The 24,991-nt window shown below is 46.0% G+C and overlaps 1 protein-coding gene across 1 annotated transcript in view; it reads left to right on the top strand.

Moving 5' to 3' along the window:
• Positions 1-21,544, top strand: part of LOC130127987 (SH3 and cysteine-rich domain-containing protein 2-like) — a 35,425-nt gene extending 13,881 nt beyond the window's left edge. Inside the window, exons 2-11 of the mRNA XM_056297697.1 lie at positions 2,707-3,079; positions 3,327-3,421; positions 10,711-10,795; positions 10,995-11,107; positions 12,096-12,159; positions 13,486-13,541; positions 14,013-14,101; positions 18,065-18,116; positions 20,997-21,134; positions 21,446-21,544. Coding sequence (XP_056153672.1) covers positions 2,707-3,079; positions 3,327-3,421; positions 10,711-10,795; positions 10,995-11,107; positions 12,096-12,159; positions 13,486-13,541; positions 14,013-14,101; positions 18,065-18,116; positions 20,997-21,134; positions 21,446-21,544 — 1,164 coding nt within the window. The remainder of the gene's footprint in view (positions 1-2,706; positions 3,080-3,326; positions 3,422-10,710; positions 10,796-10,994; positions 11,108-12,095; positions 12,160-13,485; positions 13,542-14,012; positions 14,102-18,064; positions 18,117-20,996; positions 21,135-21,445) is intronic.
• The last annotated feature ends 3,447 nt before the right edge of the window (positions 21,545-24,991 follow it).

The raw sequence follows: 24,991 nt of genomic DNA, 5'->3' as shown, positions 1-24,991 counted from the left end.
AACATCTGAGAACATTCGGAAAAATGCCTTGATAGTTTCCCTTCAATATTTGTTTGACACCGGTTACATCCAAACTAACGAGCCGGGGTACTGCTGACTAATGCAGACTACTGATTTGTTATATAGGACTCAGGCATCCACCCGCTTTATTGCAGACAACTTCATCCCTTGGCTCTTGACTGGCTCTCTTTTTTTTTTTGCGTTCATCCAAGCAGGTCAGACGAATTTGCTGATTTTAACAGCAAAACATTTGAGGAAAATCTGGCTCGTGCACATAAAGTGATCTAATTAGAGTGCCTAGGCTTTGTAAATGGCATTAATTTGACTCTGAACCACTTGGGGAAACAGACTGTAGAATTAAACTTAAAACCTTATTTTTACAGCAGACTTGCTTTTATGTCTAATCATTTTATCTTGGTTTTTTACCAGTGATGATGACGATGACAATAAGTAGTAGTAGTAGTATCTATTAACAAACGACTTTTTTTTTATTTGATTTTTATTTTTATTTTGATATACTTTATTAATCCCGTGGGGAAATTCTTCTCTGTACTTAACCCATCCTAGCTGTGTAGCTAGGACCAGTGTGCAGCCGCCGTGCAGCGCCCGGGGACCAACTCCAGTTCGTCTTGCCATGCCTCGGTCAGGGGCACAGACAGGAGTATTAACCCTAACATGCATGTCTTTTTGATGGTGGGGGAAACCGGATCACCCGGAGAAAACCCACCACAGACACGGGGAGAACATGCAAACTCCACACAGAGGACAACCTGGGATGACTCCCAAGGTTGGACAACCCTGGGGTTCGAACCCAGGACCTTCTTCCTGTGAGGCGACAGTGCTAACCACTGCACCACCGTGCCACCCAAATAATCATTTGTTAATACTTTATAAATATACTAGTCTGAAGGTGAGGCTTGCTTTTACCTTTGCATTTTCTTTCCTCTTTAAATGAGAAAACTTTAAAGATATTGAACAAGTCTTGTTGGTGGCCTTCCTTGTGTCACCAAATTCTTGCTTAAAAATGAGTTTACTTTGCTTTTGGAGCGATTTGTGACCTTTACCGAAGGTCAAGTTAAACTTAAAATAAATAAATAAATAAAAAACCTAAAGGAAAAGAACATCCATTACTCAATGGACCACCCAGTCAAGGCAACAAAGGGCCATTAAAGAGAGCATGGACATGGTTCCCGGTACAGAAACTCTTGCGAGAGGCCCTCACTAATGGGTCAATAGAGAGCTCTTTTCATCACTCACACTAATTGGCATCTGTGAATCTGTGGCTTAAAGGAGGAAAAAGAGAAACTTACTCAACATAATTGATCGGCATTTCTCCAAAGGAGTGCAGACGGCTGCTTCAGTGACCCTTCAGTGCAATGGAGATGATGTGGATGCTAGCTCCAGACTATACATGCATGCGCACCTGCACGCACACACACACAACTGCCAACAAAAGTCTGCATTACAAGTGAGGATTCAAAAGCTACGTCAGTGCGTTGGTGTGTTTGGTTCTTGTCATTCTCGGTGCCAAAGGAGGTGCAGAAAAACTTGAGTGCAAAAAAAAAAGTCTTTGCACTGCAACTTGAAAAAGCAAACTCAACTTTTTTCCCCCACTAGCTTAAAAAATGCAAACACAGACAGCTGCCAGTTGCGCAGACATAAGAAATCCTCAAAGACAGCACGACTCTACAGACGAAACAAAAACAGACAGCCGTACCACTTTTTTTGTCCCGCACTAAAAGTAGCAGGTACGACTTGACGACTCGTGCATAATAAGGAGATGACTTCTTATAAACATTGTTCATGACCCAGGCAGTAACATAGCTGCTAATGAACAGCCTCCTCTGTGCAAACAGAGGAGTTAGTCTTCAATCTCAATGACTTATTACTCGCTTGTCCTCGTTCCTCAGGCCATTCTTTTGATAAATGAGTCCACACAAGTTATTATTCCACATATTGGAGCTCATTGCCTCCCCTCTCCCCATAATCTTTGTCATTAGCAGTGTCCCTTCATTGCAGCCAGGGGCTCTGGCTGGCATGCTCGGTGGAAGCGGAGTTGGGCAGCGTGAAAGATAAACCCCATGTTTGCCGTGCATCACTGCATCACATGCAAAGGTGCAGGCTGCTCAATAAAACTAATCAAATGTGAATTTTAAGGGGTATTGACTGGCGCGGGATTCGCTAGGGATGGCAAATTTGTAATCCAGGCGGGGGTGGGGGTGTTGAAGATGGAAGAGTGGAAGCCAAGTCTTACAGGGAAAGGTCAGGAAGAGGTTAGAGAGGAGTCTCAACCTGTGAGCTACTTTATAGAAACACCAATCACCCCCTTGGACCCGAGCGCTCTTTGTCTTTCCTTCAAGGTTCTCCACCTTTTGAGGCTGTAAGGACTTGTAACACTGCGTTTTCAGACAGTTTATTGTGACTGATCTTATTTAAATTTGGAGTGAGCCCAGATGTCTTTGTGATATGCAGTTTGTACATGATGGTTGCTGAAATAATGAGGGCATGTAGCGTACTTCGCGTAGCGTGCTATAGCTCCCCTGAGCGAGAGTGTTTCTATGATATATTCCACTAATACTAGTCATTAGAACCTCATTGCATCGAAACGAAATGCTTTGAAGTTTTAACTCTTTCTGGAGCCATCTGCGATGCTCCCTCATTCTACCAGAGCACGAGGCAAACGGCACTTTTCTTTTTGTTTTCCAGCTGCAGCGGCTGAAGCGCTCCCTGTCCTTCAAGTCAGTCATGCGCAGTAAGAGCATGGACAACTTCTTCCAGCGCAACAATGGCGAATCCCGCCTCCCTTCGGCGCTCATCACCGAGCCCCTGCCACCGCCATCCCCTCCACCCATCTCTGAGCCCCCCCTGGTTTATGAGCGATCGCCTTCCCTCTCGCCATCTCTCAGTCCCAACCCCTCGCTGTCCTCTCACTCACCCTCTATCAGCCCCTCTATGTCTTTGACCGCCAAAGCCCAGACCCAGCCTCATGCACAGCTGCGGCCCGTCAAAACCCATTGTTTCCAGGAGCACATCTTCCGCAGGCCCACCTGCTGCCAGCGATGCAAACACATGATCCAAGGTAGGTCATGCTGGACCGAACTGGAATTGTGAAACCGGTGCAATGTTAATTCAAGGCAAGAGTAGCTCTTAATTTATGTCATTGCTTTGCAATAATATTGAGTAGGGGACAGAAGACACAGCTGAGATTCCACGTTGCTTACTCTTAAATATAACATTTGGTATTTTATCTGTAAAGTATTGTATGCAGAATGTGCACAAGTAAAGCTTCTCAACAACTTCAACTGATCAAATGTCTGTCTTTTCAGGGAACTCCAAGCAGGCTCTGCGTTGTAAAGCCTGTAAACTGGGGGCTCATCTCTGGTGCTCCTCTGAGCTCTCCCAGCAGCCCTGCAATGGGAAGGTAAGACCTCTAAGCAGAACAAGTATTAGCTCTCAATACCACAGACCTGCACGGGGCTAACATCGTGTTTTTGTGCCCGCAAGTTTGTGGACGAGTTTCAGCTATGATAGCAGGCGTACAGGATGTATCCCATTATAGGAAGACCAAAATCAGTAATCAGATTTAAGTTTTCATGTCTATAACCATGAAGATGGCAGAGTTAAACAGTGACAGAAATATAACATCACTTTCATTCTCACCAATTCATTTAGTGATCACTCATCCTTTTAAGAGACCGCTTCTACTAGAGTAAAGTTATTTACAAGGCTAGTTACCCAGGAACAGGCTGCTTAACCTATTGGCATTTAAATGAACACACCTGCTTTCAGTGCACAGTGGTTTGCATTGCTCATCAACTTGAATATTGCCCTGATTTTAGTAGATGCTTCATTGTAGCTCTGCTAATCTTAGACCAAAAGTTAAGCCTATCACGAATGATGAGATGTTAAACCTGATCCCCCCCCTCCTTTTTCTCCCCAATTGTACCCGGCCAATGACCCCACTCTTCCAAGCCATCCTGGTCACTGCTCCACCTTCTCTGCCGATCTGGGGAGGGCTGCAGACTACCACATGCTTCCTCCGATACATGTGGAGTTGCCAGCCACTTCTTTTCACCTGACAGTGAGGAGTTTTGCTGGGAGACACAGCACGTGGGAGGGTCACGCTATTCCCCCCAGTTCCCTCTCAGACAGGGGATATACATGGAAAGTAAATTGGCCAGGGCTTTGCAAAACAGACCGAAACAGCAGAAGAAGTGTGAGTGGGAGAGAAAGAGTAGAGGTGTTATATAACTATCAGCAGACACAGATATCCTCCAAGAGGAACAAAACCAGAGAGGGCTAGGAGACCGATAAAGTTTCAGAGGCGAGGCCGCAACATTTTTCGCACAGCCCCTTTTTCCATTACTCCCTCTTACAATGATACCTCGTCTTGCATTACCTCGTCTTCCCCCATCTCTCCCTCTCTCTCTTTTTCTTCTGGTTGCTGCGTTTCCTTCCTCCCCTCTCAAGTCTATTGGAAAATCAATATCTCCCTATACCAGCTGCTCAGGCTAATACAGTGTGAAATTTGGTGTGTTTGAGGCACGCGGGGTCCCCTAAGGATATGACATGGCGGGCTCTAGTCAAGCCTCCAGCAGTGTCCTTCCTGAACGCTGCTCATTCATCAAAGCTTGGGTTAGGCATATTGCAGAAAGTGGAGTTTGAAGCTAGCTCTCATGCATAAGGGTTGGGGTCCTTTCTCCCTCATCCAAAGTGGAACTGTAGAATCACTTTAAGATTTTATACGCGAACTGAACGCTTGTTCAATTTCATTTTGATCTGTTTTAATTGTTCACATTGTATTTTCATACAGTAATGATGATGATGATGATGGATTACATTTATATAGTGCTTTATCTTGACATCCAAAGCACTTATTTATTATTATTATTATTATTATTATTATTACTATTAGGCACTTATTTGATGCACTGATCGTCGCCAGCTCCCAAGCTCTGGAACTCACTTCCCCAAATCATTAGAGACTCAGAATCCCTCCCATCTTCCAATCCCGTCTCAAGACACACCTTTTCTCCATTGCCTTCTCGTGCCCCCCCCCCCCCCCGTCCTCTCATCCACCCCTGGTCTGGGGCAGGCAGGGGACTGAGCGCTCGACCTGCCCCCTCCCTCAACTCCCTCCCCAACTCCGTCCCCAAGTGCATCGGACACTGCTGCAGGCTGCCCACATTCAGGTCATTGGTCGGGACTCACCTCTTCAGACTTCATCTGTGATTTATGTGATTTATGATGCTTGTTTTTCTTTCCCTTTTGTATCTGTCCAAGTCGGAGAGTACTGCTGGTGTCGTGTGTGGCCGCCACTTCTCCCTGTCGTAGCCCACCTTCCCATCCACCCCTGTATGTCTGTGTTATGTTTATCTGTCGTCTTGTTTCACCCCGTTTATTGTAAAGCGACTTTGAGTATTAGAAAAGTGCTATATAAGATTGATTTATTATTATTATTATTTTCTGATCTGGCACAATTGAATTGTAGAAGAAATACAGATGGTATTACATTTCAGGAGGGATTTCATGTATTCATTTGCTATCTTTGGTTAGATCAACAGCATTGTTCTACTAATCCAACCTGTCAAACTGGCATTCACCAAACTGGCAGCTGTCAATCACCTATCAATCTGATTAAAAACAATATTACAGGAAACTACTGTTACGGACTGTACAGGTTAAAGTCAGGGCACACACACAATTAATGTAAAAATAAAAAAACAAAAAACCCTGTGTCCACAGAGTATTCACACAATAATGAGTGCTGAGATGAGGGGAAAAAAATAGAGCCAGGGAGGAAAACTGGGAAGATCAGGTGTGAATGGAGAGGGAATCTATGGAAGAGTTAAATGTGAAGGGTTTTTTTTGGGGGGGGGGGGTTTAAGAGACAAGTTTTCTTTCTGTGAGGAAAGATAGGCAGTTAGTCCCCTCCTCAGTCACTCCATTATCATCTAACCTGGAGGGAGAGATGACTCAAGGCTGGATGGAGAAATGGCCCGATCCCTGCAGGGAGGAGAGAATTTAATGACGGGGAAAACTGGTGCTGGAATATAGGGTGGCAACCACTCTCTGCCCGAAATCTACCTTACATTTTGACTAAAACATGACCGCACCATTGCACTTTATCACCTCTTATTCCACCTGTATATAGTCAATCCTTGTGTATATATCTGAAGACTGTTGAGTTGTACTGTTGTTATTCCATGTTAAGTACACGAAGAGAGCCATGAAACCGGAGTCAGATTCCATGTATGTGCAAACCTACACGGCCAATAAACATGATTCTGATTCTCATTACAAGAACGGCAGCGTGAATGTCCAAGTCAAGTAATTGGCACCCTTTCAATCAGAGAAGAGGGATTCGTCTATGAAATTAGATGGGGTTGTCTTTGGTTGGAACAAAAACCTGCACATTATTGGTGGCATCAAGCTCAAGTGATATTCATCATTAATTACTGCCACATTTGAGTGGTAGCTGATATCAGCCGCTGACTGCTGATTGAAGTGATGTTACAAATCTGTTGTAATAACCTGCCTCAGTAGCTGTACCCTGGTAAGACGTCTTAAAGTGCAGTCACACTCGTGATGACGTCAGACAACAAACAACTGCACGGTGGATCAACACTAACAAACTGAATGATAACTTTTTTTGTAGTTTTTTTTTTTTTACTTGTGGTATTTTTGAACTACGCTAACAGAATAAGATGAAATTTTAAACGACCAGACAGGTATCAAAATGGCAGAGCGTTATATATTGGAAATCGAGTTAAAAGATATTATTAATGCAACTGCAAATGCACGATTAGCATGGCCATTAGGCTAACTTTACGCGTCGCTTTTTCGTGAAATTGTCGGATACAGTACTTGCTAGTGAGCAAAAGATTGTTTAAAACATCCATCCATCCATTATCTTAACCGCTTATCCTGCTCTCAGGGTCACGGGGATGCTGGAGCCTATCCCAGCGGTCATTGGGCGGCAGGCGGGCGACACCCTGGACAGGCCGCCAGGCCATCACAGGCAGGGCTTCGTTTAAAACATGGATTAAGAAGTTGATGCGTATTGTGTCAGATTGCGAGCTCCAGTGAGAACACGTTCTAATTTACCGGCGCATCTTCCATTGTCCAGAAAGGTGGAGCTCAGGGAAGGAGAACGGTGGCTAAGGGTAACAGGATGTTACGCAAAGTGCACCACATCCTATGCGACACTAATGCTCCCCGCCAGCATACTTGTAATTCACCAGGACCCAAAGATTTATTTACCCCCCCTTTTTTTCTCCCCAATTGTACTTGGCCAATTACCCCACTCTTCCAAGCCATCCCGGTCGCTGCTCCACCTACGTATCTGCTGATCCGGGGAGGGCTGCAGACTACCACATGCTTCCTCCAATACATGTGGAGTCACCAGCCGCTTCTTTTCACCTGCCAGTGAGGAGTTTCGCCAGGGAGATGTAGTGCGTGGGAGGATCACGCTATTCCCCCCCAGTTTCCCCTGAACAGGCAGGGGAAACTGGATACATACCCACATACCCATACATACCCACATCCGGCTTCCCACCCGCAGACACGGCCAGTTGTGTCTGTAGGGATGCCCGACCAAGCCGGAGGCAACACGGGGATTCGAACCGGCGACCCCTGAACAGTCTCAACTTAAGATGACTGACTCTTGCACCTCGAATGTTAATAACAATCAAAAGTTGATATTTTATATAAAACAGTTATGATATGGAGGTTTAAAGTTACGGAAAGACACACATTTTGCACCAGTGAGAAACTCATTATTGACATTTTACTGTGATTTATCATAATCAATCAAACCTGTCATGTCATATGCCAGTTAATAGACTCAACTGTCTTACAGTTGCTTTTCAGCCAATGTAGCAAATAATCCTAAACACATCCTACTTTATGATTTATATTTTTGTCTCTGGTGTTGCTAAGTTTAGTCTGTGCTATGTTATTTTTAGCCTGTATCAGATAGAGCTACTCAGCTACTTTCTATTTGGAGAACACAACACAAATTCACTCAAAGCCCGTCTTGTCAGTAACAGCACTTTGTACTGTCATCTCTCAGGACTGATGAGTCATGGAGCCAAACTTTTCTCTGTTCCAAAATGAATCAACCAAATCAGACGTGAAGACATCTGAGCTTCTACCTGGTTTGCATGATTGTCCACAGTTTGGCAGGGACGGACCATCTGTGGGGCTTAGTTGCTCAGATCAAATTCAATTCAATTCAATTCAATTTATTGTCATTAAAAACAATGTGCATGCACGTGTTAAGAATGAAATAAGGGCTGCAGCTTCACCAAACAGTGCAAGACAGACACAGATAAACACAGCAAACACAGTATAAGATATACACACAGGAAGACCAAAAGCTAAAAAGGTAAAAAAAAAAAAAGAGCACGAGTACAAAATATTTAAAAATATCCACAGACATTCAGTGGGGAGCCAGGTTCAGGTGGGCAGCAGCTTAGGTAAGGAGGCCTTGTTTGAGCCTGGTAGTGCGGACTCTGAGGCTCCTGTAGCGCCTCCCAGAGCACAGGGGGGAGAACAGTCCATGGTTGGGGTGGGTAGGATCTCTGCTGATGCTGAGACCCCTTCGAAGGCAGCATTTTTGATAGATGTCTTTTATGGCTGGGAGCTGGAAGCTGGAAGGTAAACAAGAGCAGCGTGCAGCCACAAGCTCAGAATGAGTACATTATCGTAAAGGTCTATTACTTTAGAAGCTCATTATGTTTAAAATTAATGATGGGTCCTGATATGGAAGATGGCGGCACGAACTCGCGTTTGCAGCGGCTTCACCCGTACCGACTATGCAGTGTCTTTGTCCATGTCTACGTCTGCATCGCAGTTTGTGGCTTTTGGTTTTTGGTTTTTGTTTTGTATTGTTTTTTCGTTTAATGGCTGGGAGAGCTGGCGTAGGATTGGCTGAGAGAGCTTGGTCTGCTGCATCCTGTGGGCCCAGGGACCACGGCCCTGCCTGGAGCTGTGCCCGAAGAGGAAGCGCCGAGGGCGGTCTGACAGGACACGGAAGCGGGGCAGGCTAAGCTAACTGCTAGCCCATGCGGACCGGCAGTTCCGACAGTCATCCTGCCTGGCTTTCGTTCCCTGGACAGTGGAATTTTTGGACTGTGTTGCACTGGGTGGACTGTGTTGTGAACTGTTTGTATTTTTTTTTCGTCCTTAGTTCTCTCTGTTTTTGGTGGTGTCGTTTTTGGAAATTTTGGATGTGTTTTTGTTTTTTGTGTCGCACTGCTGTGGGCTGGGTGAAACAAAATTTCCTTTCTTTTGTGTATGCAAGTACATGGTAGGAAGGACAATAAATTGTTCCTGATTCATGATCTAGTACCATGACATCGCTATCAGCTGATGTACTACTGTGATGTTGGTGGCAGGGTGGTCCTGTTATTAGAGAGATCAAAAATTGTCAAAGGGTTTGCACATCCAGGGAAAAAAACACCGATCGCAGGTGTGGGACCAAAACAACGACTAAAGTAAGATAGAATCCACACATCGTTCTACTATGCTCCCATGTAGTATCTCAAACTCACCTTAGTTATGTTTCGAGCTATATGTTCCCCATCAGACATTGTGTGGTGTGCAGACACTGTCCCCCCCACCCCCCACCCTTTTCTATTCGAGAGATCAATCCATGAGTGATGGGGACGATTCCCACAAAAGCCAGTGTCCTGTTAATGCTGTGACCTACTTACTTATCATCACTTCAGATAAGAGCATCAGAATGCCTAAAAATGTTAATTGGAAGGGGAAATAATAGACAATCTCAAACTGACCATTCTCCTTCCTCTGCTGCAGTCCAAACGGTACTTTGGAAAAATGGCAAACAGAAAACTAGAGAACAACTTGACTTAAAAAAAAAAAAGAGAAAGGGTCCGCGATGGTGTAGCAGTCTAAGCATCGGCTTTGTGTCGATGCAGTTGCCCACTGGGGACCAGGGGTTCGCGCCCCGATCTCGTCAGATCCGATTATGGCCGGACTCGATGAAGCAGCAATAATTGGCAACGCTGTCTTCGGGAGGGGGGTGGAGTCGGCTTGTGTTCGTCACACGAATGCGTCTCTGTGTGTGTGGGGAAAAAGCAGTGGTTCGGCCTGGATTCGCCTTGTCATGACAGTGGGGAGGTGTCTCGTTCGAGACTGCCAGCCGAGGAGATGCAGTTGGCGAACGCATGTACGTGGGTGGGTGTTTGAATTAAAATAGGGGGATCGATTGGCCACTAAATTGGGAGAAAAAGGGAAAAATCAGAAATAAATTTAAGAGAAAAAAAAAAGAGAGAGAGAAAATAGGTTGTTATGGGTGTCCTACTGGTGAGGTGGCTGAATTCATGTAAAATCATTTTGAAGTTGTTTTTGGAAAGAAACCCAGGCACTGTTTTGGCACTTCAAAATTGAAAATGCTCTTGAGTGCTGCTCTCATCCCCACCTCTTCCCATGAAAGCCACAAGGCTGTTGTGTGAGAGCAGCAAAATAAATCTGTCCTTTTCCATATTCATGTACAATAGAGAGGTGCCAGATGAAGAAAAGAGAGACAGAGGGAAGATCAGAAAACCTTTTCTGTGTCACCAGCCCAGTATAACGATTTGCGTTGTCCTCTCTTCTACCATCTCTCTGTCTCTGTATCTGTTTCTATTTCTGTCTCTGTCTCTCTCTCTCTCCTTGCTCCATGCTTCGCTCCTCGTCTGTCAGACAGGAGCTTTTAAGCGAAACTTCAGCTCTCCCCTGTTGACCAGTGATGCGCTGGGTGTGGTCAGGGAGGCTCCTGCAGCTCAGGGTGAGTGGAGCGACTGTCGGCTTATTTATGACGGCTCACAACCAGTGGACTCTTAGGATGACTGATTACTGTGGCCTTTAGGCTTCATCAGACCCCTCCGTGTCAAATAGCATGGTGTTTTTTCCCCGTGTGTGTGTATGTGTGTGTGTGTGTGTGTGTGTGTGTGTGTGTGTGTGTGTGTGTGTATGTGTGTGTGTAGAGGCAGGTAAAGGCAGTGTTGACCCTGTTTATGAGGCGTTGCGCTATGGGACATCATTAGCTCAAATGAGTCGCTCAAGCTTCGGCAGTATCTCAGAGTCCCCTTGTCACGAGGTACAAACATAAATCAACACACACACACACACACCATGTCACCCTATACCTGTGGGGACCCCTCATTGACTACATTCATTCCTAGCCCTTAACCCCAACCTTGACCAGCATAAATACCAACATGATATCACGAGATTTCATTCTTATATTGATGGAAATTAATCTATTGAATCGTCCACCAGTGGACGATTGTTTAACTTTTTTCGTCCTGCACTGGACGAATTTAAGTCAATGGAGATTTCAATGGACTGTCGTATCATTTCAAAACTGACAGGGTAGATCAATCATGTTGTAACTAGCCAAGATATCGCTGTTCAGTGACCCTATGTGAGTAAGGTGTCAAACACGGTTGTATGTTTTGCTTGAAATATCCTGATTTGTAGAGTTATTTGCCGCCATTCACCTAATTTTAATTTGAGAGAGTGTTGATAGTGCAAAGACTTTTATTGCAGTTAGGGTTAAGGTTAGGGTTAGGGTCACTGAACAGCGATATCTTGGTTAGTTACAACATGATTGATCTACCCTGTCAGTTTTGAAATGATACGACAGTCCATTGAAATCTCAATTGACTTAAATTCATCCAGTGCAGGACGAAAAACGTTAAACAATCGTCCACTGGTGGACGATTCAATAGATTAATTTTCGTCAATATAAGAACGAAATCTCGTGATATTGGGTTGTAACTACATGCCTAACCTTAACCCTTACCCTAAATTTAACCTAATCCTAATTCTAACCTTAACCTTAAACCCAAATCCTAACCCTAAAATAGACTCTTTTCCTCATGGGGACCCATAAAATGTCCCCACAAGTAGGTGGTTTCAGGTTTTTGTTGAAAAACCTAGTACTTACACACACACACACACACACACACACACACACGCACACACGCACACCACATATGACTTCTTGTCTTCCTCACTCCCTCCATGGATATTGTTAACTCTGTGTTGTGTTGCTGGCCCTGCCCCGTCTCTTGCTAATTCAGGCTGAACGAGCAGAGGAGCGACTAGAAAGCCAGCCAATAGCTGAAGAGGAAACCATCCCAGGAAGTAGGTCATTGATATTTCTTTTGAACCTCTAATTTGTAATTGGCTGAGCAGGACAAGCTTTCAGTAAAACAAATGTTGATAGCCCATCCCTCATTCATTATCTGCACGACAGAAATGATGAAACCCTTCTGGCCATTAAGAAACTTCATGTTGTGAATGACCAGTGCAATGCAAACAGCATTTGGATTCATTTTTTTCCCAAAAGTTTCCGGCAGACTTTCAGGAGGGCGCCATTTTTAAGGGGAAAACTGAAGTATAAATGTTGCTAATGGCATAAGCCTAAATTGTCTGGTGAGAAAAGAGAGACAAACACATTTCTAAATGTCAAGACATCCCCTTAAAGAGAGAGTGGGGGGGGGGGTCCTGATTTGATCCAACTTTCCAAAAAAATTCAAGCAAACAATTAAATGTTGCAAAAAAGGTCACGCAAATTAAGGCACATTTCCGTCAGATCTGTTTAAGCAAATAAAACCCCGAAAGTAATTTTGCATGTCCATGTCTCTTTTCCACTCCTCTTCACCGCATGAAAGATGGGCCGGAGAGGGTTAAGAAACAGCTTATCATGTGATCAAATTCTATTCGCATTTCTTTTTACTTTTTTTTTCATTCGGCAAATGCATTTCCATGCAAGTTATTCTATTTGTTTTCTACTGAATAAAGGTTTGTCCATCTCAAGACAGCATTAACTTTTATGTGAATTTTGAGGATTTTTTTAAAATTCGAAACAAAATTCACATAAAACCACTTGGATGGAAACAGAGAGAGAGAGAGAGTGCGTGCATGTATGCATGCATGTGTGCATGCATGCGTGTGTGTGTGTGTGTGTGTGTGTGTTTACGGCTCTCTTTCTTCAGTACTTCAGTACTTTTCCTCTGCGGTCCCAGGAGATGGGATCATCTCTGTTAGCACTGCCTGCCTTTTTGAATGACCTTGGCTCTGACCTGCCTTCTGTCTGCCGCAAAGTGACAACCCCCCCAATCCCTATTCCTCTCTTTTTCTCTTTCCCTCCCTCGCTTCTATTACTCTACCTCCCACTTGCGCACACACTGTTTCTCTGTGTATCGGTCATTCACACGTCTCCTCTCTCTCTCTCTCTCTCTCTCTCTCTCTCTCTCTCTCTCTCTCTCTCTCTCTCTCTCTCTCTCTCTCTCTCTCTCTCTCTCTCTCTCTCTCATACATATCCTATCACTCTTTGCATTCTCTCATACACTTATCCTTTATTTTTCTCTCTCCGTCCTTCATTCACACACACAAAATCCTCTCTCTCTCTCTCTCTCTCTCTCTCTCTCTCTCTCTTTCTCTTGCTCTCTCCCTCTCTCATTCCAGCGCTCACCCCTCCTGATAGTGAGAAGGCTGATTCGGAAGACAGGGTCAGTCTGAAGGTGGGTATTTGGCCTTCCCCTCTCTCCCCCCCCCTTTCTCTGTCTCTCTGTTCTCATGTAATCTCTCCTTCACCTCATCTTTCTCTCTGTGCAACTGCCCTTGCTGGCCCCTTTTAACCATTCTTCCTATTTACTCAATTTAAGGCATTTACACATGGCTTAACACTCATTAAATTTTCAAGAGCCCGATGGAAACACAGGTCGCCTCCCTCAACTCTTGATTTTTCTCCCTCTTTCACTACTTCTTCCTCTTTTGCCTTCCTCTCCTCCTGCTCTCCCCTTTTCACATCCCCCTTCACATCCTTCATACCTGTCCCCCTTGTTTCTTTCTTTCTCCTCTATCTTTGTCTTCTCTCTCTCTCTCTCTCTCTCTCTCTCTCTCTCTCTCTCTCTCTCTCTCTCGCGCTCTCTCTGTCTCTCTCTCACCCCTGTCCCCTCCCTCACTCCTCACTCTGTACTCTGTGTGGATAGACTCCCAGAAGGATGGAGGTCCACTCCATCCACACCTATGTGGCTCTCTACAAGTTCCTGCCTCAGGAGAACAACGACTTGGAGCTACAGTCAGTCCCACATATGACTCTCAGTTTTGTGTGTGTGTGTGTGTGTGTGTGTGTGTGTGTGTGTGTGTGTTTACCATGTTTGTGTGCGAGTAAGTCTGCATATTTCTCATAATGTCTTCTGTCTGACATGACAGACAGAAAGTATGTGTGTGCGTTTATGATTATGTTTGTGCATGTATGTGAGACGAAGTGAGATTGAGGGGTGAAAAGGAGGGAAGAAAATGGTGTACAAGGCCAAACTTACACTGAAACTCACGTACCATCTGCCTCCTCAGCAGGATGTTGGTGGGGGGTTGGACGATTAGGGGCGGGGTTGGGATGGGTTGTGTGGTGGTGGTGGGGGGGGGGGTGCAAGCCAGGAAGCCAGGAAGGGCACACACTGTGTTAAGAGAGTCTGGTGAAGAAAGAAAGTCGTGTATGTGGGTTGTTGGTGTGTGGTAGCTAACGTGCAGGTCTGAAAGCCAGCCACTAATCAAAGTGATGCCTATCTGTGAGCATGCCGAATGGTGGACAGATAATTTCATTTAAATCAAGGCGTCCTAACATAAAGGTGGTCGGACTAAAGCTGAGTTTATGCCAAAGATTCGCGACGAAATGAGTTGAAACTTGCAACTACTTGCAGAAGAATGTGGTGCAACATTCTAAAACCTGCCAGTTTACACCAATGAGGCTAAAGGAGACAGTGTATCATTTCCATAGCAACAACTTCCTGGACTTCTGTTCTAACTGCCAGCTTTTCAGGCTTTCTTCTAGCAGGATACTTTGTAGCATCTTAAAATATGAATGAGGATAGCGAGTTACTTGCTACAGTTGCAGTTCTAGTTTTGATGAAATGGCGAAAACATAAAGAAAACTCCACCATTTCAGCCAGCTGACACTCTGTAACTGCCTTGACCAGCTGACTTTGCTACGAGCTGATTGGCTGTTGAAACAGGTGACTCGCCTTGTGCTCTAAAATCAGCCACTGGCGACTTGACAAGCTGAGTCACAGGCGAGCCATCAGCCGGCTTGATTCCAGCTGCAACTTTTCTCTGCATGTTCTAAAACGGTTTTGTCTCGTTGGGAATCTTTGGCATAAACTCGGTTTAAAACCTAATCCCTCATTTCTGTCTTCCCATGGGGGAAACAGTGACCAAGATGTTGGATAAGCCTGCATAACAAGATGAAATTCGCAATGGCAAACGGATGAACACTGTGGTGGCGCTGGGAAGCTTCCAGGTGTGACTATGTGCAGGGTGTTGCTGAAAAGCAGCACTGATGCTCCGTCAGCTTTCTCTCGACAGATGAAGGATAAAGAAAGAGGGATATTATTCGTTATACAGTAAGGCTGACATCCAGGATTTTTTTCTGTTAACCATGGGCACAATACTAATTGGCATCTTTACCATATGCCTCTTCAGTGTTGCGTGGAGGTCGGGGACAGTACCTGTGGAGTGGCAGACTGGGGTGGTGGTTCCCATATTTAAAAAGGGGGACCGGAGGGTGTGCTCCAATTATCGGGGCATCACATTGCTAAGCCTCCCTGGGAAAGTCTACTCTACGGTGCTGGAAAGGAGGCGCCAACCGATTTTCGAACCTCGTATCCAGGAGGAACAATACAGATTCCGTCCTGGCCGTGGAACAATGGACCAACTCTTTACCCTTGTGGAAGTGCTGAGGGGGGCATGGGAGTTTGACCAGCCAGTCTACATGTGTTTTGTGGACTTGGAGAAGGCTTAAGACCATGTACCGCAGGGCACTCTGTGGGGGGTACCATGGGAGTATGGGGCTCTGGGACAGTTGCCACAAGCCATCCAGTCCTTGTATAACCAAAGTGAGAGCTGTGTCTGCATTCTCGGCACAAAGTCAAACACGTTTTCAGTGGGTGTCGGACTCCGCCAAGGTTGTCCCTTGTCTGCGATTCTGTTAATGATATTCATGGACAGGATCTCAAGGTGCAGCCAAGGTGAGGAGTGTGTCCGTTTTGGGAACCTCAGAATTGCACCTCTGCTCTTTGCAGATGATATGGTTTTGTTGGCTTCATCACAATGTGACCTCCAGCATGCATTGGGGCAGTTTGCATCTGAGTGTGAAATGGCTGGGATGAGAGTCAGCACCTCCAAGTCTGAGGCCATGGTTCTCTACCGGAAAGTGGTGGATTTCTCCCTCCGGGTTGGGGATAACTTGTTGCCTCAAGTGAAGGAGTTCAAGTGTCTCGGGGTCTTGTTCATGAGTGAGGATAGGCTGGAGTGGGAGATTGACAGGCGGATTGTTGCAGCATCAGCAGTTATGTGGACATTGTAGCAGACCATTGTGGTGAAGAGGGAGCTGAGCTGGAAGGCAAAGCTCTCAACTTACCAGTCAATCTTCGTTCCAACCCTCTCCTATGGTCATGAGTTTTGGGTAGTGACTGAAAGGGTGAGATCGCGGATACAAGCGGCTGAAATGAGTTTCCTCCATAGGGTGTCTGGGCTCAGCCTAAGAGATAGGGTGAGGAGCTTGGACATCCGGAGGGAGCTCGAAGTAGAGTCACTGCTCCTTCGCATCAAAAGGAGCCAGTTGAGGTGATCCGGACATCTGATTGGGATGCCCCCTGGGCGCCTTTCTTTGGAGGTTTACCAGACATGGCCAACTGGGAGGAGACCCCGGGGTAGATCCAGAACTCACTGAAGGGACTACATATCCAGTCTGGCCTGGGAACACCTTGGGATCCCCCAGGAGGAGCTGGAGGGTGTTGCAGGGGAGAGGGCCATCTGGAGTGCCCTACTTAGCTTGCTGCCACCGCGACCCTACCTCAGAGAAGCAGCTGAAGATGAATGAATGAATGAATGAATAAATCTTTACCATGGAGCAACACAGTGGCGCGGTGATTAGCACGGTTGCCTCACAGCAAGAAGGTCCTGGTTCCAGCCCCGGGGTAGTCCAACCTTGGGGGGTCATCCCAGGTTGTCCTCTGTGTAGATTTTGCATGTTCTCCCGTGTCTGCGTGGATTTCCTCGGGTGCACCGGTTTCCTTCCACAGTCCAAAGACATGTAGGTCAGCTGAATTGGCCATACTAAATTGTCCCTGGGTGTGTGTGTGTGTGTGTGTGTGTGTGTGTGTGTGTGTGTGTGTGTGTGTGTGTGTGTGTGTGTGTGTGTGTGTGTGTGTGTGTGTGTGTGTGTGTTGGCCCTATGATGGCCTGGCAGCCTGTCCAGGGTGTCTCCCCACCTGCCACCCAATGACTGCTGGGATAGGCTCCAGCATCTCCATGACCCCGATTGGGATAATGGGTGGATGGATGGATCTTTACCATCGTTGGGGACACTCTCCATGTATTGCAGTGGAAATATTTGACTGGGTAGGATAAACACTGCTGCAATGGCAAACATATTCCTACAGGAAAAAAGGTTGAAATGTGATGACGATGTGGTGACGCTTCTGTTTTGACAGATAATCTACCAATTCTACGATCAATACTACAGTACAACAGTGTTCCCATATAATTTGATGTAGTTTGTAAAACATTAGATTGCCTGTGTTAGTTTTGGTCTGAGGATGAAATTTTTACAAGGGTGGGATTTGTTCATTGCTGAGCTGACAGCACACAGGCCACGATGGCTGCTACACCATGTTTGTAGTTTTCACTGTCAGAGGGAGGAACAATCAGAGAAAGCATAGATTTCAATTTTAAAATGTGTGAGACAACAGGCTTGCAGTAGTAATTCGAGCTCAGAATTCAGACCATGGCATTGCACATATTGACCTCAAGTTCCTTTTCTGTCCAAATTCAACTTTAATCATTCCATTTAACTTTTCTGTCAAATTTTATTGGTGTGATTTGACTCGGCATGTTTGTGTGTCCTTGTCACTGCATGCCAAGACTTTGGGGTTGTTGATGGATGTTCAGGTTTCCTTGTGCAAGATCAATAGCCTGCAAGAACAGAACTGTTCCATTAAATTCTATTTTCTCCTCATTTGTCCTTCACCCCCCCCACCCCAAGGCCTGGTGACCGGATTCAAGTCACAGATGACTCCAATGAGGACTGGTGGAAGGTGAGCCAGGGTGATATCTATGACCAAATGTACTGAAAGCTCATCCACAGTGGACATTTTCTAACCATTTATTACTATCAATTTGGTTTCTATAAAGGACCAACTCATGGTCAGGCTGACATCACGCTATCAGCAACTCCCTGAGCTCCCCTCATATGGATATTCATACAAACATACGGCCCCTTAGTTAGGCAATGTGGACTTAGGAGAACCTCTCCTAATCACAGAATAGCCATTTAGAGACAATGACCCAATATTAATGGTGGAAGAGCTTGGGGGGTAGCCGTTTTGTGAGTGTTCGCAGAGCAAGTTGGTATGAGAGGGAGAGGATAGCAGGAAAGTATTTGCATAATGAGCCAGCTAAAGGTCATAGCCTTCAACTGCTAATGGATGACATGGCCATTGGGTATTGGTCTGCACATCAACAAAACACCATCCATGAAGGCTACTCAGAAAAATACTGGCTTTTTACTCTGAGCATGTCCTTGGTCAATGTGAAGGAAAGCTAATGCCTGGAAATAAGGTGAACTAATAAGATTAAGATTAGTCATTAGCCCCTGAGCATTTTTATGGCATTTGCCTTTGCACAACTCTGAAGGGAGATGGTGGAGAATGGGGCACAACCAATACATAATTTTGCCACCGCGACCCTACCCTGGAGAAGCGGCTGAAGATGAATGAATGAATCTTTACCATGGAGCGGCACAGTGGCGCAGTGGTTAGCACAGTTGTCTCGCAAGAAGGTCATTGGTTTGAGCCCCAGGGTAGTCCAACCTTGGGGGTCGTCCTGGGTTGTCCTCTGTGTGGAGTTTCCATGTTCTCCCCATGTCTGCGTGGATTTCCTCCGGGTGCACCAGTTTCCTCCCACAGTCCAAAGACACGTAGGTCGGGGGGATTGGCCTTACTAAATTGTCCCTAGGTGTGAATGTGTGTGTGTGTGTGTTTGTGTGTGTGTGTGTGTGTGTGTGTGTGTGTGTGTGTGTGTGTGTGTGTGTGTGTGTGTGTGTGTGTGTGTGTGTGTGTGTGTGTGTTGGCCCTGTGATGGCCTGGCGGCCTGTCCAGGGTGTCTCCCCGCCTGCCGCTCAATGCCTGCTGGGATAGGCTCCAGCATCCCATGACCCCGATTAGGATAAACGATTGAGATAATGGATGGATGGATGACATCATGCTCTCACCAACAGTCCCTGGGCTCTCCTCAGATGGATATTCATACAAACATACGGCCCCTTAGTTAGGCAGATGTGGACTTAGGAGAACCTCTCCTAATCAGAGAAGAGTCATTTTGAGACAATGACCGAATAATAATGGTGGAAGAGCTTGGGGGGGGTAGCAGTTTGTGAGTGTTCGCAGAGCAAGTTGGTATGAGAGGGAGAGGATAGCAGGAAAGTATTTGCATAATGAGCCAGCTAAACGTCATAACCTTCAACTGCTAATGGATGACGTGGCCATTGGGTATTGGTCTGCACGTCAACAAAACACCATCCGTGAAGGCTACTCAGAAAAATACTGGTTTTTTTACTCTGAGCATGTCCTTGGTCGATGTGAAGGAAAGCTAATGCCTGGAAATAAGGTGAACTAATAAGATTAAGATTAGTCATTAGCCCCTGAGCATTTTTATGGCATTTGCCTTTGCACAACTCTGAAGGGAGATGGTGGAGAATGGGGCACAACCAATACATAATTTTGCCATCCAATGGCCAATATTAGAACAAAAGGTCCCTATGCACAATTATCTGAAGAGAATGATTTTTTGAAATTGATAAAAAGATTAACATTAGGGCATCCGGGTAGCATAGCGTGGTATTCCATTGCCTACCAACATGACGATTGCTGGTTTGAATCCCTGTGTTACATCCGGCTTGGTCGGACATCCCTACAGACACCATTGTTCATGTCTGCAGGTGGGAAGCTGGATGTGGGTATGTCCTGGTCACTGCACTGGCATCTCCTCTGGTCGGACAGGGCACCTGTTTTGGGGGGGGGGGGTAGCGTGATCCTCCCACGCGCTACGTCCCCCTGTTGAAACAGGTGAAAAGAAGTGGCTGGTGACTCCACATTTATCGGAGGAGGCATGTAATAGTCTGCAGCCCTCTCCCAGATCGGCAGAGGGGGTGGAGCAGTGACTGGGATCGCTAGGAAGAGTGGGGTAATTGACCAGATACAGTTGGGGAGAAAAAGAGGGGGGAAAAAGCTACAAAAAAACCCCAAAAACATGACGATGGCAATTTAAGACTCTATTGTGGAGACCAAAATTAAAATCACCTCAAATATAAAAGCTGACATTTGTGGTGGAACAGAATATTAATGGGGACCAAAAGTTCGTTTGACATTCTGCAACACAACTACTTCCACACTTCAACAATTTGACAAATACCTTTTCACATTTTCCATCAAAGTTGCACATCTCTGTAAAATGCTACCGCCCAGAATGTTTGACATTCTCAAAATGTGTAATTATCCCCCCCCCCCCGCCCCAGTGACTAAGCACGGTAGGCAGGTGGGTTTGGATGTCATTGTAATCGCAGGCGAGGACAGTAAGGGTCGCTGGCTCAGCCTGGGTCAGGTTTGACATTATTGCTTAGCTGTGCATTACGGGCAGAGAGAATGAAATGCAGAACCTTGGTTACATCAATGGAGGAGCAAGTTGTGGCTCATGCCATAGAGGACACAGTTCTACTCAAGCCAATAAAAGCTAGCATCATTGCTACTGCAGTCAGAAACAACCAACCGGAGGACATGAGGGACTGTTTCTATTTTTACTTTTTACCAGTTCAGAGCAAAACAAACTGATTTGTTTATACCAATACCAGTACATCTGTTAAGTACCACATTTGTGTGTGTGTGTGTGTGTGTGTGTGTGTGTGTGTGTGTGTTTACTAGGGGAAAAGCAGAGACAAGGTGGGATTCTTTCCAGCAAACTTTGTGCAGCGGGTCCGCCCTGGTGAGCGGGTGTGGAAGGTCACCACCGGTTTCCATGGAAACCGAGACAAAGGCCAGATGACTGTAAAGGATGCTCAGGTATACATGCCTAACATTTCTCTCTCTCTCGCTTTCTCTCTCTCTCTCTCTCTCTCTCTCTCTCTCTCTCTCTCTCTCTCTCTCTCTCTCTCTCTCTCTCTCTCTCATACACACTAAATATATTTACAAATGTATGCAAATGCATGCAGAGTACTGCTGGGATCAGTGAAGGCAATATGCACCAGCTTCCATTCTCTTAGCCTTAGATGAAGCACTTCGCTGAATAGTATCTCTCCGTCCTTCCTCCCCCTCCTCTTATCCCCCATTCCATGCTCTCTTCCACTGTCCCGCTCTCCACCCCCCCTCGGCAGATCTGTGTGGGTAAGAATGAGGACGTCGACGGTTTTCTGCGGCTGAGCAGCGGGAAGAAGAGAGGCTTGGTCCCTGTGAAGTATTTACTGGAAATATGACGAGCAGCTATCTTGTTTACCAACCTCATCACAGTGGAGGGATACTCAGGAGTGTTTACCCGACACCTCACTGACCGACAACCAACTCCTACCGCACCCAACCACCCCCAACACACAAACGAGTGGCTGAGAATTGAACAGCCACTGGGTGACTTTTGGTGTAGAACGTGTTAGCGTGGCTCTGCCCGCCACTTCTTTGCTTTTTTTTCAATGCTGATGGTCCTAAAGGGGGAGGGGCTTCTTTAGAGCTACACAGCGTAACTTCCTCATATGGTGGTGTTGGGGGTGGGAGGGTTGTGCATGCACATCCACACTCACACACATAAAACACAAATACATACGCCCACACACACACGTACACACTCACACATGCAGATACTCAAACACTTTTGCACATACCCGATACAGAAACGTAGCATAATGTGAAAGAAGGAAGGCTGGCTAACTTATTGGGCATCTGCGCATGCTGTAGGTGTGCTTCAGCTGGGAGACAGCAGGGAATGGGCAACCTCAATGTGAAGTCAGAACCTGTCCGACCCCACGGGATGGGGGGGGGGGGGGACGTTGTGAGCAAAATGACTGGAATTTATGTATAGTCAAAAGAAGACTTGAGACTGAAACTTGTCGATCTGTGTATCTGTGTTTCGTTGTAGCTTGTATCCCCTGCCCCAAATGTCCTATTTGGTGCGAAAAGGGGAAGAACGTGTCCAGTGTTTTACTGGCAGATGATAGCTTAGACTATGTGTGTGTGTGTGTGTGGGTGGGTGGGTGTGGGGGGGGGTGAGTGCGTGCGAGGTTGTGGTATAGTTTGATGATGTATGTGCCACTTTTACTGGGGACTATGAAAGGATTCAGGTTTCACATTATGTCTGTAAAAGTGACAGAAAAAAATGTTTTCTCTGTTTCTGTGTTACATATTGGTTAAATGCTCATCATTATTCTCTCTTGCACACACACACACACACACACACACACACACACACGCAAACATAGGCTTTACAAAATGTGCTAGGATTATATTTGAGCTCTACTTGACTTCTTGAGCTCCTCACTGCTCCTCCAGTGTGTCTAATGTTCTGTGTACAGCTCGGCAACTGTCTCTTCTTTCTCTCTGTCTCTCTCGCTCCCTCTCGCTCCCTCTCTCGCTCTCTCTCTCTCTCTCTCTCTCTCTCTCTCTCTCTCTCTCACACACACACACACATACTCTGTCACACACGTGCTGTTCTTGCCTCTCTTTCCCCCCTCCCACCTCCTCCCACTACTGAGCAGCACACGTGCACTTGGGTTTGAGTAAGCGCTCTCTCTCTCTCTCTCTCTCTCTCTCTCTCTCTCTCTCTCTCTCTCTCTCTCTCTCTCTCTCTCTCTCTCTCTCTCTCTCTCTCAGGCACACACAGGTATTATAGTCATTGTCATTCAGATCCACATACCCCAAACACTACGATCTACTCACCACCTCAGTATTTTGTGTGTCGTATCAGTGTATGTGAAGTTCTGTAATGTTCACTGTCATCTCTGGCTGTGTGATAACAACATCAGGATGGTCTGCTGCCTTCTCGGGAGATCTTCCGATGTGCTCTGTTTTTTTTCTTTCTTTTTCTTTTGGGGGTAGAGTTGAGCAATAATCCCCTGAATACTTTGATACGGTGAAAGAAAACCCAACTCAAACGTGTCGGTGTCATCGTTACGACCTGGGCTGCCAAAAGCTCGCCCTACTGACTCTATGAGCAACTGTCAACAATGTCGCAGAATCGTTGTGAAAGGCTGATGTTTCTCGCAGTACACTTACCTGATTTTAATTAACTTTGAGGGCCTACTATTTCAATTTTGAAATCGCCTGATAATGTTCCATTTATTGCTACGTCATAATGAAGGTAGTGACAAACTGCTGAAATGAGGCAATAACTTGTCCACAAATGATGCTGTGTGTAAATAGCATTTTAGAGATAACGTATGTACTAGGCTCTAAATAGCCTTCTGCAGCTATCCAGGAGCCGACTAAGGGCATTAACTTCACCGTCATATATTACAGCAGATTAGTTAGTGTCCTTGTCTCACTTCTGTATGTATCTCTCTGCTCGATGAAAGCATCTAGGCATATCAGCACAAACCTATTGGAATACTATGCACAACAGTTCTAGTCACACCCTGCATTTTGTACACACCCTGGTAATTCCCACATAGCCACAAATGTCTCACTATATCCTTTTGCATCTTCAGTGTGGATGAACAGAGGAGTCAGTTTGCACTCCACCTTAGGGAGTGTAGTAAGACTTTGCAAAGTGTTTGTCCTGGAGCAGATTTTACCATGCTAATCCTAAACGTTACCATTAGTGACTAGAACCATGATTGGCTCAGGATCAGTACCAAGCTATGAGAACTCCCTCCACACCTTACTGTAGGGCACTCTTATCAGGCTAGTTTTCTGCATGGCTAGCAGCCCCTTGACCCTCGCGTCTACTCTTTCAATAAAGTCAAGATGAACTACTGAGCTGTACGCCTCGTTATTTCAGTGACAACATGCACACCATGAACTTTAAACTGCAAATGCTAAGAACTGCTGGAACTACTGGTCGACAATCATGACAGGTCAAATGAAGTCTTCGGTTGTGCAGCACTCATAGAACATGTCGGTACCACAAGGGAGCATCTTTGCAAAATCTTTACAAGGTGTCATTCAAACGGTAAGCTCAGTTGAGTTCCCCCCCCCCCCCGCTTTTTCCTCCCCAATTTCCAATTTTATTTGGCAAATTACCCCACTCTTCCGAGCCGTCCCCAGTCGCTGTTCCACCCCCTCTGCCGAGCAGGGGGAGGGCTGCAGACTACCACATGCTTCCTTCCTCCGATACATGTGGAGTCAGTCACCAACCACTTCTTTTCACCTGACAGTGAGGAGTTTTGCCAAGGGGAGCGCGTGGGAGGATCACGCTGTTCCCCCCCAGTTCCCCCCCCCCCCCTGAACAGGCGCCCTGGCCGACCAGAGGAGGTGCTAGGACGGTGAACAGGGCACATACCCACATCCGGCTTCCCACCCGCAGACACGGCCAATTGTGTCTGTAGGGACGCCCGACCAAGCCGGAGGTAACACGGGGATTCGAACCGGCGATCCCTGTGCTGGCAGGCAACGGAATACCGCTACGCTACCCGGATGCCCAGCTCAGTCAAGTTTAGTCTTTATTACTACCATCACCCTACCATCTCAAAAACACAGATGTTTGTCGCCCCCCCCCCCCCATTTGCTCATCCACTTGAGTGTAGATTTGAAAAATATGGTTTAGTCAATGTTACACAATGTTACGCTTGCAGAAACTAACTGTTACATGAAAATAGTGATTGGTTAGTGTGACATAAATGCTTACATTGCAAACACATAATCAATGTAAACATAAACAATCACAAGAGCCTCTTAGCCGTTAGGTTGTGTATTTTCGGCAAGAGAGCGTTGGTGTG

The sequence above is a fragment of the Lampris incognitus genome, chromosome 17 (assembly GCF_029633865.1).
Source record: "Lampris incognitus isolate fLamInc1 chromosome 17, fLamInc1.hap2, whole genome shotgun sequence".
Taxonomy (NCBI): Eukaryota; Metazoa; Chordata; class Actinopteri; order Lampriformes; family Lampridae; genus Lampris; species Lampris incognitus.
Note: the sequence above shows the minus strand (reverse complement) of the source record. Positions and strands in the feature narration are given on the sequence as shown.